Genomic DNA, 14051 nt, shown 5'->3' with positions numbered 1-14051 from the left:
GATCCTAGAAATGTTATGTGATATTACATATCAATTACAGGTATCGACCATTCCTCGGTGTAAGGATTTCGTTTGCATTTTACAATGTGAAATCCTTTATGTGAGAAAGAAACTAAGTTTATTCATCACAAATAGAAGATAATTACTAGTGCAAAATATTCAATCTGCTTTATCATCTCTCATTACACTACAAATAGGCATTTGAAAAAATGTAAATCTACTCATTTAATTTTCCTAACTTGATGTGTGCAAGATTAAGAAAGGATTTATAATTTTGCCCTTTCTAATCACTATGACTAAAGGGTGCAAACATAATTAAAACAGCTTCCAGAGACCTTTGCAGGCACTTAAATCACAAATAAAAATCTAGACTTTTTCAGGAAGTAGGTAAGGATATGTTTACCAAAGGAGAAAAGTGCAGCCATTATATTTAATGTTTGATGAATGAAGCAAAAAGGATATTACAGGAAATTTACAACAGCAAAAAAACCCCTCTTATCAACCAAAACTACTGTTACAAATTTTGGAAATTACTTACTTCTCAATGGGGAGGACATGTGGCCCAGAAATGGAGTAACGATACAGAAAGGTAAGAAACTTCTTGAAAGCATCAAAGAAAGGCCAGTGAGAGAGCAGACAGATGCATTTATTTGTCTGCACTGTTCTGCACGTGTCTTTCCCGTCGACAGCAGCTGCTAATCCCAGCTGAGATTTTTGTTTCTCTGTGAGGTTCTCTTCAGGATACAGTTCATAAAACTGAATAGCAGCACCATATACCTGCAAACACAGCGTGGATGTGAAGTCAGTAATTCTGCCTCGATCTTCACAGCAATCTAAGAAACCCCAAACACACAGAAAATCAAGTCTGTGTTACTGTTTGAAAAGATACATTAATGCATCATCTTTTGAAGCAATCCATTCAGGAATATTCTTATGGCTGTGAAAATCCAGACTGTCTATTATTTATTTAAAACACTTAATGTCATATGAGAAAGAGTAATTTACCAAACAATTTATTTGAGAGAAAAATAATGATTCTAAAGAGTAAAACTGCAGTCAACTACTCCTCCAATTGCCTTTAAAGCTATTTTAGGAATCCTTTATACACAACTCGAAACCATATCCCTGACATCCAATTTACTTTTTAGAACAAGTATGTACATGCAAGGTCGTTTCCATGCTTGCAATAAAAATAACATTACTTGCATGTATATGCAGTCCAATTTTATAGCTCTCTAGTTTCACAGGCTTACAGTAAAGCAGAGGAGCTCAGGTTTATGATCAGCTGAAACTACTGCAAGTCACTCTTCAAAGCAGCCTTGGAATCAAGCCCAAGAGAATAGATTCAAGCTCATCTATGAAAACATTCATTATCATCATCATGAACAGATAAACTATTTTTTCCATTAAATTAATAACTTTTTTTTAAAAAGGTTTCAAAATACCTTTTCTGCAGAAGCTCCAGTTAGTACAAATGTAGAAAAAACTGGGAGAGGGTATTTACTGTTAGATGGCCAACATTCAATCGTTGCACCCATAGGGAGACAAAAAAGAGGCACAGATTCTGGTAATGGGAATGATTCATAATCTTCTTCAGGATATCTGCATATTAAACCTATAAATAGAATAAGCAAAGAGGCAGTTATAGAAAAGCCAGCAGAAGCAGGTTTGTAATAACTCATTCCATAAAATAATTGCCAGAAAATTCATATATGAACACAGTAACAGAAGATGAGTGAAGGTATAAATAATTAGGCACAGGGAATAGCTGGAAGGGCCAGATGCTCCCGTGGCCTAAGGAGAAATCACCTGACTAAAGCATTACACTGAAATCCTACTTTCCATTCTAGAAACTATTCCTAACTGATTTATCTTTTCCTGTTTTCAGGCTGTGTGCATCTCACCTGCTATTATATAATAGTTCACATTCATCACAAGTATGAGCAAAGATTTTAAAATCTAGTTTAAAAAAAGTAATGTAAGTGAGAAATAAGACTGATATTTTCAGCTATGACACCAATTAATTCTGGCCAACAAACATTCCCTGAAAAATATATGTTAGCTATTAGACAGATTCTTAATACCAATAGAATCAAATCAATTATGCTGATTGACCTCAGCTGAGGACTCAGATTTGTGCTGTCAGGCCAATGTGTTTAGACTTATTTTAAACACAGCTGTAAAACATGAAGATCTGAAGCAGAGGCTTTTAGCACACAGGTCCTCAGTTACATCACAGGCTGTAGCAATCCACCCTGTCTTGACTGCCAGCCCAGGGGGCTCCACACTGAGAACAGACACTGCATGAAAGGATTTAGGAGCTCTGTGTTACACAGCACAACCACCATGCCCTTTTCTAACAGAAAGGGGAATATTAATATGCAATAAAAACTTGTAACCAAAAAGGGGAGCAGAACCTCTCATGTCAAGAATCAAAATTTTGTGCAAGCTACCACCAGCCTTTTAAAATTTTTATTTGTTTACAAATGTACTGTCCTCCTTTTAGTACGTCCTGAACTCCTGTTTACAGAGAGCAGCCTCTAAAAGGGATGTAAGTGGATTAAAGCTTAAGTGTGAATCATGCTCATGACTTGTATGCCAAACAAAATCAGGGTTTTAAAAAAACCCAACAACAAATGCAAAGCCAACACGTTTCATCAGTCACAGCAAATCTAATTCTGTCTTATAAATAAAACAATAAAATAAAGATGATACACGATCCAAAAATACGTGAAGAGCTCAGTGCCAATGATGCTTGAGGCAGTGTGGAAGTCTGCAGGATTCTTCAAAATGTTTCTTAAAGAAAGTGATCATGAAAATGCATCAAATAATTTCTGTGGTATTTTCTTCTGCCACACAATACAGACACATTCTTAAGAGACAGTTACCAGTGGCACAAACAGAGGTGGGAGACAACCAGGTTTGTAGAATCCTATCAAAACACAGCTAAGCTTCCCAATTAAACACAAATTTTAAAAGAACATTGTCACAATATCTAGTTCTAAGGCCTCTTTTCTGACATGATTTTAAAAGAATTCTTTAGGGAAAGATTCCTTTTTGGATAATGGTAAGATAGTGTCAATTCTTTAGTACAAAATATATTACATTACAAATGAGCCTGGACATCCTGAATTGAAGATGAAAAAAGCTACACAGTAGTTACATACCAGCTTTATATGATATGGTGTTGGTTTTTGCCACAGACTTTTTATAACATAAATATACTGCTGAGCCCCACTGTAAAATAAAAGAAGTTATTAGATTAAGTGATGAAGTATAACAAATGGACATAACAGAACATAATTAATGATAATGTTGATAATTTTAAGTATTTAAATTCTCAATTTCTGGACATGAGAATAAAGAACAGGGAAAGCCATGGAATAGAAAAGAGCAGCACCCATAGGGGGAACACAGAGCTTTTTATAGAAGGGAGAAAGGTGTAACAACTTCCACAAGACAGCACTCCCATAACCCAGTCAATAAGGGGACTAGGAGAACTGAAAAACCCATTAGTTAATGCCTACAGGCACTTATTTAAAAACAAGCACAAATCAATTCCCATGATATTTTTTACATGATCCCACTTGCAGAGCAGTCAGCATCCTCCTCAACACACTGACTTCTGAGGACCCTGCAAGAGCCAGCACATGGGGCTGCAGATTTAACCAGGAAACACTTAAATATTCAGTTCTGCAAATCAAAGTGCTGTGAAACCTGTGTATTTTAGCAGGTCAGGCTTTGGAATCATATTAAACATTTACATGTGCTTACAGTCAACGGCTTCCAACATCACTCACATTCAACTTTCTTTAAAGAAGAAGTTTGTGAAACTATTGAGGAGAAAAACATTTATAAAATAGCATTGCAGGTAAAGGGAGGAGGTGGAAAACAAACCAGTATCTAGCTGGTTGCTAGATATGGAATTCCCACCACAGTAAAAGCAGTGTCAGAAACAGCCACATCTGTAAATCCTCCAGTTACACACATGAACACGACATATTCTAAAGGACCAATCTAAAGATGCTGGAGTCAGCACTAAAGAACCCCAAACATTTACTCTAAGGCTTCTAGAAAGACTTTGTTCCAAGTAGGAACAAAGGAATGCAATTGTCCAACTCTTCCAATATTTGATTTATCTTTGGAGACCTCTTACGGAGATTTTTCACCAGGTACCACAAGTACTCCACTAACGTCACATCAGCGAGCATCAAGTGTTCAAAGCCCAGCTTTTGAATCTTACCATGCTATTATTCAGATTCTTGTCCACCTTGCAGAAGGTGTGTGGAGGAGTCTCTCCTTTGCTGGGGATGATGATGCAGATGTCTGTGACAGCCAGGGTGTTCTGGGTCATGTTCTCAGAGGCCCTGCGGTAGGTGATGTACACCCGCTGGGACGAGGGGCTGCCGCTGATGTTGGCAGGCCGCCCGTACGGGGTGCTCTGAATGATTTCACAGCCTTGCTTTACTCTTTCTTTCCCATCATATAAAACCCTAGTTAAAAGGGGATGGAAAAGTGTCAGAAGGCACGTTTTTAAAACACTGAGTTTTAATCACAGCTCTCGTCTCATCACCGAGCAAAATATTTTTACCAACAAGTTCAGGTCATTATGTCCAACTGTATTCTAACAGAAAAGCTTCATGATGAAACTATACTGGTTTTCCTCATACATAATTGCTTTTAAGCATTTTGTTTACTGCAAAACAGTGTTATTTTCAGTTCTATTAAAGATTCATTGCCTGATCCTAAGAATGTCATATAACTTATCTCTTTCCAATCTGTATTAAATAGGTTAAGCATCTTATCCCAACCCAAACATATACATTAAAAACTATAAATGGCTTTGAAAACTCCAAAATGGGAAGGATTAAACTTGTCAATTAAAATCCACTCAACATGCATTTTCCCTTCCATATTGGGTTACAGTACACTCAAGTCAACAAATATCTTCCTGTTTAGAATTTTGCCTTGCAGTTAAAAAGTACGGCGTTTCCGTAAGCCTGCCTTATCTGCTCCTTAGTTAAATAAAACTGTGAAAATCACCCACTGGATCTGGGAAAGCACTCACCCCAAATCAGTAAGTGGAGGCTTATCCCTCCCTCGGCGATAACAAAGGTACATCTGCGGTCCTACAAGGCTGCCGTTATTGAGATCTGCAGACAGGCCCGAGGGAGTGACATCTATGCATTTATAGCCCTGAGGAACCTCCTCCCCCAGGGATTTGTTAAGGACTGTCACGTCTGTGATGGGTTCTTTTGGTTTGGCGATTTTATGGCAGGCATCATTGAAGTGGATCTCCTCCTCCAGTGGCTTTGAGATATCCGTTAGTCCTGCGACAACAAAGTAATCAGCAACACGGGCCCCTTTGTCTTCCATCTTCCATCACAAGGTGTTACAGCTTCTAAGAAAGAAATACAGGTCAGAAATTATAAAATTATGGTTATTTTTAAAAACAGAAAATCATAGCCTGCAAATAAAGAAAATGCTTTCTGCTCTTGCATGGAACATTGAGAAATAGGCTAAAAATGTTTTTCCAAGTCACTCATATGTGCTGGAATCTTGCTAGATTAGCTTCAGGAAGCTTACTGTCATCAAGTTCCAGACTTTTTAAACTATTCAAGCTATTTAAGACTCCCTTTTGTTGAATTAATTTTGTTTGGGTGCAAAATTTTATTGCAAGAGAAACTGTTACCACACAGGAGTTTCAAGAGCTTGCTGACATTCCAAAACTAAACAGCCAGAATTTAAAGCAGTTTGAATGCTTGGCACAAGACTTCAATTTTCATGTAACTTTTATTCCCATTGCTTTATCTCCCTTTATTTCTTGCTCTAGGTAGCAAGTATTAAGCCTTATCAAACTTCATGCCACCATGATTCTTAGATTTGACCAAGATTTTTGTTAAAACAAAGAATTCAGACATTTCTTACTGGTAATTTGGAAAATTATGTACCACTTTAATAATGTGCATTTAATCAAATTGTTCCAAGCTGGGCTCAGATTTCCAGCACCAGCCCCTGCTCAAGCAGGAAGAATGTTAGGCTGTGCCTGGTCACATTCACCAGCACACAAGAGGCAAATCCCTCTTCTTGCTCCTATTTTGTAGGTTGGTTGTTTTGCTGGACTGGCTTGAGAAGCTTCTAAAGTTGCAAGGAAATGAGTATAGGTTTTTATTTTATGCTTATTTACATTGTTCTAGAAAATGCCAAGAAGAAACCCCAAATTATCAAACTTATTTTTCTATATGGCTAATATGCACTATGGGACACTTTAGCAAACATGATTACTGGCAAGCAATCATCAATATACAGGAGAGTAACGGTTTGAAAATAACTTCAGCTTGTGTTTGAAGAGAGAATGTAGTTACAAAACTGAGCTCAGTTTAACCTACATGCAGTTATTTCAAAAACATCTGGAATACGTTACTCAGCATATATATGAAAGTAATAACTACAAATTCAAACTCCTCCCTGAGTGATCTGTTCAGAGACACATAAACTCAACCTCTGCATATGCTGCCTATTATCTGTCTGTCCATCTGGCTACAGCAAACCCAGGCAGGCTGGGAACAAATGCATGCAGAGAGGAGATGTTCAACAAAGTATTCTTAAACTCTGGCATAAGACCAAACACTGACATCTTTCAGCTAATATGACTGAAGTTCTAGGTATTTTGTTACATTAACAATGCTCTGTGAGACTATATTATAGCTATTGTAACATTGAGGTTTTTTCCTTTTCTCACCAGCATCATTTCACAGAACTACACTGATTTCTGGAGTGATTCATGATGCCTTTTAGGATGAAATACAACTAACACTTCAGTGATCAAAAAATTATACAAATGATGGTTGTTAAAACTGCAAGTAAGACTTATAACTCCAGTGTATTAACAGCACTACTTCAGTTTAATCAGCCAAGACAGCATTACAAATAAACAGAATGATGGGTGTGTATATATATATATTATATTGAAGAATCATACCTTTAGACTATTTAAACCTCACCATTATTCTATATAAAGTGTATACCAAAAGTCTTAAATTCAAACATTCATTTATTCCCAAAAGCACTTTCAAGAAAAACTAGGACAAGCTCTCCTCATTTAGAGGCAGTTAAAATTAGAATCCCCTACATACAAACACCTGCTATCACATAAATTTGCTTGTAAGGTTATAGCACATAATACACAAGTCAGCAAGACTTTCATAATTTAATGCAGATTTTACAGAAGGGAAGAGAAAAAAGGCCTAGCTGATGATGTATTATCCTTTCATATTTACCCCATCCCTGCAAGTGTCCAAGGCCAGGTAGGAAAGGCCTTGGACCAGCCTGGGATAGTGGAAGGTGTCCTGGCCTATGGCAGGAGTGGAATGGGATAATCTTTAAGGTCCCTTCCAACCCAAACCATTCAGGGATTCTACAAGGGTTTTATGATTTTTATCTTTTGATACAAAGGCTTACAGCTAAAAATGGGATTTAAAAAATATAAACTTCAGTGGTATTTAGCCTAAGGCTAACTTAGACTTCACTAATGCTACTGTGATACTCAAATTTTCAACACTGGGTTACTGGCAGAGCAGGTTTATGCAAACTTTATGTTAATGGACCCCAGAAAGAAGGTACAAATTGTGAGCAAACTCAGTGACAAATAATCATTCTGTGAAGAGCATTTCACATAAACTGATGAAAAATTTCTATAGAAACTCCTATCATGAAGCCATTCCACAGTGACTTTACTCATACATCTTACTCAGTGAGTAGTGGTTGTCCCTTGTGGGTGTGAATCTGGGGACAGCACCTGAGATAACCCTGGGATGGGGACACACATCAGTCCAAGGAGAGAGATTTCTCCACAGTTGCTGATTCCACAGCAGCATCTCTTTCCTTTTCTCCCTTGGACTTCAGCTGTTGTGTGGCTCTATCAGGTAGAAAGTCCCAGAGTTTCCTCCTCTGCAAGGGTCTCAACACAGCCTGGCCATGGGGTTTCCATGCCACCCCTAGGATTGTGTTGTGTGGGAGGTCAGGAGTGCTGCCCATGTTCCATATCCAGGGAGTAGATTTTTCCCTACAACTTCCATACTGTAATCTTTTTACCCTCTCCCATCTCTCTACAACATCTCCCCATACTGCAAGTCATCTTTGAAAGGAAAAACACCCCTAAACCAAACAAACATGAAAAATACAGCACAAAAAAATCACATTGCACAAGAGGGTTGCTTGAGGCATATGGTTCCAGATGAAATTCAACATTAGGAGTGTCACACTGCGAACTTTCCAGTGCTTCTCTACACTTCAGTTACCTGGGGACAAAAGGCTGCACTTCAAAGGCAATGCCATGGGATCATAAGCATAAGCTCTTAAAAAAGTCCCCAGAAATAAGTGCAGTATATGGCCTTTGAGCCACCTCATGATAATGATTTTTAATGGATGTCATATAATTAATACAACTATAAATTAAACACCATAAAGATCAGAAAGAATCAAAATATCCTTGCAAATAGCAAAGTCACATGTAAAAAAATTACTAAAGTCACAAACTAGATCATGACTATATAGATGAGAGAGCTTTTTGTAATTTCTAAAAATGCACGAAACAATCAGATAATCTCTCAGATACACAAGCTATTAGCTTGATTACTTTGCTGAAAGACAAAGGGTAAACACAGTTTCACTGTTTATTCAATATAATTTTCTAACATCCTATTTTTTCACAAACATTTAGGAAATACTAATTAAAGATTTTTGCTGCTTGCCACCGCTGTTGTAATTCATTCAGTGTCCAAGCTTTTTGAACAGACCACATTCTTCATTCAAATACTATAAGAGGAAAGCACACATCAGCTTTTCCTCATCATATGACCAGAACTGATGTGGATGAGCCATATACTCCATCTGTGCAGCAGGAACAGGCACGATGCTTCACGAAGAACGGTTTACTACAGATGCACTACAACATTTGCAAGGAAAAAAATATTGATCTAATCCCTACAACCTACTCCTACCCACAGAATTTTGCAGAGATAACTTGGAAGTGGCTGCAGAACAGAATTGCTCCATCCATGCCAGTTTCTTTCCAGAAGACAATTTTGCCAGACAGCAGTTAGGACAATCTGACTCCATTAAAAACAGTTTCTGCCAGTCCACCTCTGGCAGAAAAATACAATTGCCTTGTAATCTCTTAATCTACCTTGTTGCCATTCTCATTCCTTCCTGCATTTTTCTTTGAGAATATTAAATTGCTTATTAATTTGAGTTCCTTATTAGATCCATTTGCTGTCTAAACAAGGTGATATTTCACTTTCTTAGCCTGACTCCAAAGAGGTTCCATGTGTAAATAGGCAATGAATGTCTCCTAGAGTCAGCTGGAATCAGTGCAGGGCAACTCTTTAAAGGGGTTCAAAGCTGGAGATTTATTTTTTTAAAATATTCCTCAATATTTTACATACAATACAATAACATTCCAAGAACTTACTTCTTTTGCAGGAACATGACAGCAGATGAACAGAAACACAAATCAGAGGCTAATTATTAAAAATTGCCAGTAAAGTTCCTACAGCCCCCAGCATCTCATCCGTGTATTTCTACATTAGCCTGCTGAAGTAACCAACCCACAGAGATGTGTCAGCTGGGCATGCAAGAGCAAAGTGAAGTTAACTGCATCAGTCAGTCCTGCTCTGGCTACTCAGAACCACTTCTCAGACATAACACCACACAAATCACATGGGAGCAACTGCAGTTACACAAGGAAATAACTTCACCCCACCTCTGTACTGACAAAATTGCCTGGCAAAGTTGTTAGACAAGCCTTTTCCTCCTCAATACTTTCTTCACAGCAAGCAAACAATCCTGGGTACAAAGCAGAAGCCCTCTAATTTCACAGGAATTCCCAAGGCAGACACAAGCTTTTTGCCCACTCCACCAATGTGTTCCCTACCTTTTCATCAGGGCATTGCTTCTACACTTTCTCTCTCTTGCTGTCAGCCAGGCTTTAACATAGACTTCTTGTTAAAGTATCATTCCCTATAGAAACAGTAAAAATAAGAATCAAATAATGAACACATTTATTGAAACTTACTTTCTGCACACTTCACTGCACCAGTCAAATGAAATGAATGAATACTGTGGGTTGCTGTAGCACTCCTTGCTAAGATAAGGTTACATATCACTTCACTAAAAAAGTAAATGAAACCAGACTTTAAAGTTAAGTAACAAAATATCAAGTTTTATGCTGCATTGTCATTTAAATAATGTGAACAACACTTAATGCTTTAAACCAAAATAAATCAAAGAAGAGATGAGCCAGCCACTTCAAATTACTTCACCTCTTACATTATTTTCCGACGATCAATACCTTCTGTGTCCATTCCTAGGTGTTAGCCAGCTATCAAAGTGCTCTCTCAGCCAAGAAACTTTCAAAATCTACTTCAAACCATTTTTCTTTGCAAGATTCAGATATTTAAGCAGATCCTTCTTATTCCACAATCAGCATCTTTCATCTAGTCACCTCATCCCAATTCCTCTTGCAGTGGGTGATTGAGTCTTCTTGCCCTTTACTGCCACAATTCAGAATTTTTCTTCAGATGTGGTAAACACCAGCACGGCCACTTTTAAACATTGGTATCACCACAGACAATTTGACTTTGTGTTTCACACTGAGGAACTTGCAAGCCCAGGAGCCTGTGCTACATTGAAGCATTTTGAAGCAGCATTTTTGCACCACAGGACTGAGGATATCACTTCACTGGAGACACTGAGATTCTGGGCTCCCAGAACAACTCATCAGCATCAGCAAGGCTGTAGTCAAAAGAGAACTTTGTTTAAAGGAAGCTTCTATTACCCAAGCCTTGTAGAACACTCTCAGAAGATTACTCTGAGAAGACTGCAGCAAACAAAGTGTACCATAAGAGAGGCCGGGAAGAAACATCTCAAGAGGGTTGATGCAAACCATGACATATTTGCTTCCATTCCTGAAGCAGAAAACTCTGGGGAATTAGATTATCAGAATTGTATTTTTGGGATCACAAAGTTCAAAGTTCTGTTCATAACCCCAGTCTACAAAGCCATTTCTTGGAGATCTCAGAGGAGCAATCAGCACTGTTAGTTCATTACTCTTGACAGCCCAAAGAGGGAATCCATCCCCAGCAATCTCTCAAACCCACACAGCACCATGGACCTGCACCAGTTACAGTCAGGGACTTTACAGTATCTGACTTTCAACATTTTTACACAAAACTACAAAGAGAGAATGCAGCAGTAGCACAACAATTTTCTCCAACTACACAGACATTAATATCAAGCTTCCAGGAGAGCCAGAAATTATAAATTTTGGGATCACCTGCAGACCTCAAGCACAGCTGAAAAAAGTTCAAGAATTAGTTAGCATTAACACATGATTAATTTCCCCACGGACACTTCAAAAAGCTTCTTTTCTAGTCAACTCTCCAGAAAACCTGTGAGGAGACTCAAATGAAAGCAAAAAATATAGATTTAGGCATCACAAGGAGCACACAGAACTGCTGCCAGTGTACTTGCAGCTCCATTTTGTATTACTTGCAGAACTTACTTACAACTAGCTTCTTGTCCTCTATGTATCAAGTAAAGGACTGACTTCTTCGAGAAACAAGAATGCAAAGGACTTGCATCATTACCCAAATACAAACAGAACTTCTCATAATGTTTTCATTTTTAGTAGGACATCATCTGTAGTTTTTCTTCCCATTTCCTACTATAGGTTACACAAGAAACAGAGAAAACAGGGCTAAAGTGATAAATGGCATTACTTTCCAGACCCTACTGCACACATCTGCACTCACTGATGTTAGACAACACAATAATTCACAGGAAGCCACCAGCCTCCACTAAGCTCTCTTTGACACTGCACCAATTTTTATTGAAAAAGAAGAAAACCGACAATAACCCAAGAGAAAACCTAAGATTTTTCTGTCCTGCATCACTGGACTGGAAATGCTACCAATTGTTTTGCAGGCCCATTCACAATCATCTGTACCAAGTCATGGTTTACATCTTTGATCCAAACAGCTGAGGGGATAATCAAGAAGCTTGGAAAACTTGGCAACAAAGGATCTCTAAGAGGTGTTGGGAAACAGAAAAGTGCTGGATAAAAGCACAGGGACAAGACAAAAGATCATGAACTTGGGAGAAGAAAATAGGAATGTAACCAAGAACTGAGGGACAAGCAGACTTGCTCAGCAATGCCAAAGAAAGATTAAACCTAAATTCAGAGGCTAATCTAGATTGAGCAGTATGAGTACAACAAAACGAGCAGGAACTGATCATCTACAGCATCAAAGCTTTGAGGAGGAAGCAGAGTAAGTGATGGACAGAAGGCAGGAAGGGATAGACTTCAACCTGAGGGCGAGATCAGACATATCCCACATCTTCTACACATTCTTCCCTCACCAAGCGGTCTATTTGTTTGTTTTTCAGAATTGTTTGTAGTCTCAATAAAATCAAGACATTTACTAAAAGATCTAACAAGGCATAGGCTGATTCGGTCATCATCCCAGTTGTGCCACAGCAAAATCCCACAAAATTCAACCCTGCCTACAAAATTCAGGAAAGGGATGTTCAAGTATCCCACAAGATTCATGACAGAGACAAATCTCAGTAGGGCTGGTTTGAAAACGCCCACTTTTCTTTCTAGATTACAGTATTTATGGCTAAAAGGCACCACCAAAGAATGGAAAGGATTTCTGAAATACAACTGTATTTGTAGGGAGGGATGCAAAAACCAAAAAGCAAATCAGAGGGAGGAAAGCCAAAATAAGCACTATAAAATGTAAATATTACTTCATCCAAAGCACAGTTCAGGAGGGTGGCTTGTCCATGTTTTTGTACAACTATTTACTATACAACAACTTTTTAAAAGAAGTCCCCAAACAGAATGTTCTATTTTTCTTGGCACAGTAGATAAAGGCAAATGAAAATAGAAAATCTTCCAATATTGAGCTTCAAACCCAAAATCTGTCACTGAAAATGTTCAAGTGCATCAACCAATAGTGACAGAAGTGACCTGCTTTCACCCTGCCACATTTGGACACACATGCCAACCTCGGTTTTGTTTTGAAACCATCCTCTACCCAAATTAAATTTTGAATTCATGGTGTGATAGAAGACAGGAGGGGATTGTTTCTAACACTTTTTGCTACATTTAAAAACACACTTTGATATTTAGAATGTTTTATATGAGTTTTTTTTCCTCCAGCCAGCAAAAATATTCTGCAATGAGAAAAATGGAACCCAACCACACTACAAATTATAGACAGGGACAGCCATGGACAGACTGCCTCTGCAGGGCTGTAACTGCTGCCTGCAGATCATTTATACCCCACTGGAAAGGTTTAATGGAGGGATAACACTCACTAATACCTCCCTCATCCAGCAAATCTCTACATCCACTTACCAAAATGTTCAGCATCTATTCCACAAAAAAATAAGTGTGCAAGTACCACTACCAGCTCAGCTACAAATACATCAATCAACTATTACATACTGCTTGGACAGCTTCCCAGCCAGCAAAGTAACAGAAATCAACACTAGGGTCTCCTCCTGAAAATCACCATAAATTAGCTGAAGAGCAGTGATGTGCCAAGGTAACTACTGCTGATCCTGATCTTGAAGAGTTAGGAATTTTGAGAGTAATTCCTTAGGCCCACAGGTTTCTTCTGAAGCTCAAGTCAAAACCAAAACTCAAGAGTCCAGCCCACAAAATCCTTCTCTGTGTTTGCATAAAGCTTGCACACAAGGTGGAGGCTTTCTCTTGGGATTTTTTATTTACATACATGTACTTATACATCACACTTACTGCCTGTTCACTTTCATTTCAGATGGGCAAACTGAAATAATTTTATTAATTAGCATTAATGATTTTCCTGACCCAGATTTTTGAAAGTCAAGATTTACAGTAAATATTAAGCAGGGAGGATATAACTAGCTAACTTACTTCTAACACACTCCTAATTCTTCTCATCCCATTTTTAGATCACAGTTCCCCCTCTTTTCACTCCCCTCCCATTATTACTTAGTTCACT

The 14051-nt window shown here is 38.2% G+C and overlaps 1 protein-coding gene across 4 annotated transcripts in view; it reads right to left on the bottom strand.

Moving 5' to 3' along the window:
* Positions 1-14051, bottom strand: part of DENND4A (DENN domain containing 4A) — a 56945-nt gene that overhangs the window by 30567 nt on the left and 12327 nt on the right. For all 4 annotated transcript variants that reach the window (XM_058846568.1, XM_058846570.1, XM_058846571.1 and 1 more), the window contains 6 exons: positions 9935-10020; positions 5069-5401; positions 4244-4493; positions 3168-3237; positions 1446-1615; positions 539-777 (listed from right to left, as the gene is read on the bottom strand). In XM_058846568.1, the coding sequence (XP_058702551.1) occupies positions 539-777; positions 1446-1615; positions 3168-3237; positions 4244-4493; positions 5069-5376 (1037 nt within the window). In that variant the 5' untranslated portion in view covers positions 5377-5401; positions 9935-10020. The remainder of the gene's footprint in view (positions 1-538; positions 778-1445; positions 1616-3167; positions 3238-4243; positions 4494-5068; positions 5402-9934; positions 10021-14051) is intronic.

The sequence above is a fragment of the Poecile atricapillus genome, chromosome 11 (assembly GCF_030490865.1).
Source record: "Poecile atricapillus isolate bPoeAtr1 chromosome 11, bPoeAtr1.hap1, whole genome shotgun sequence".
Lineage (NCBI taxonomy): Eukaryota > Metazoa > Chordata > Aves > Passeriformes > Paridae > Poecile > Poecile atricapillus.
This window is presented reverse-complemented; position numbering and strand designations above follow the sequence as displayed.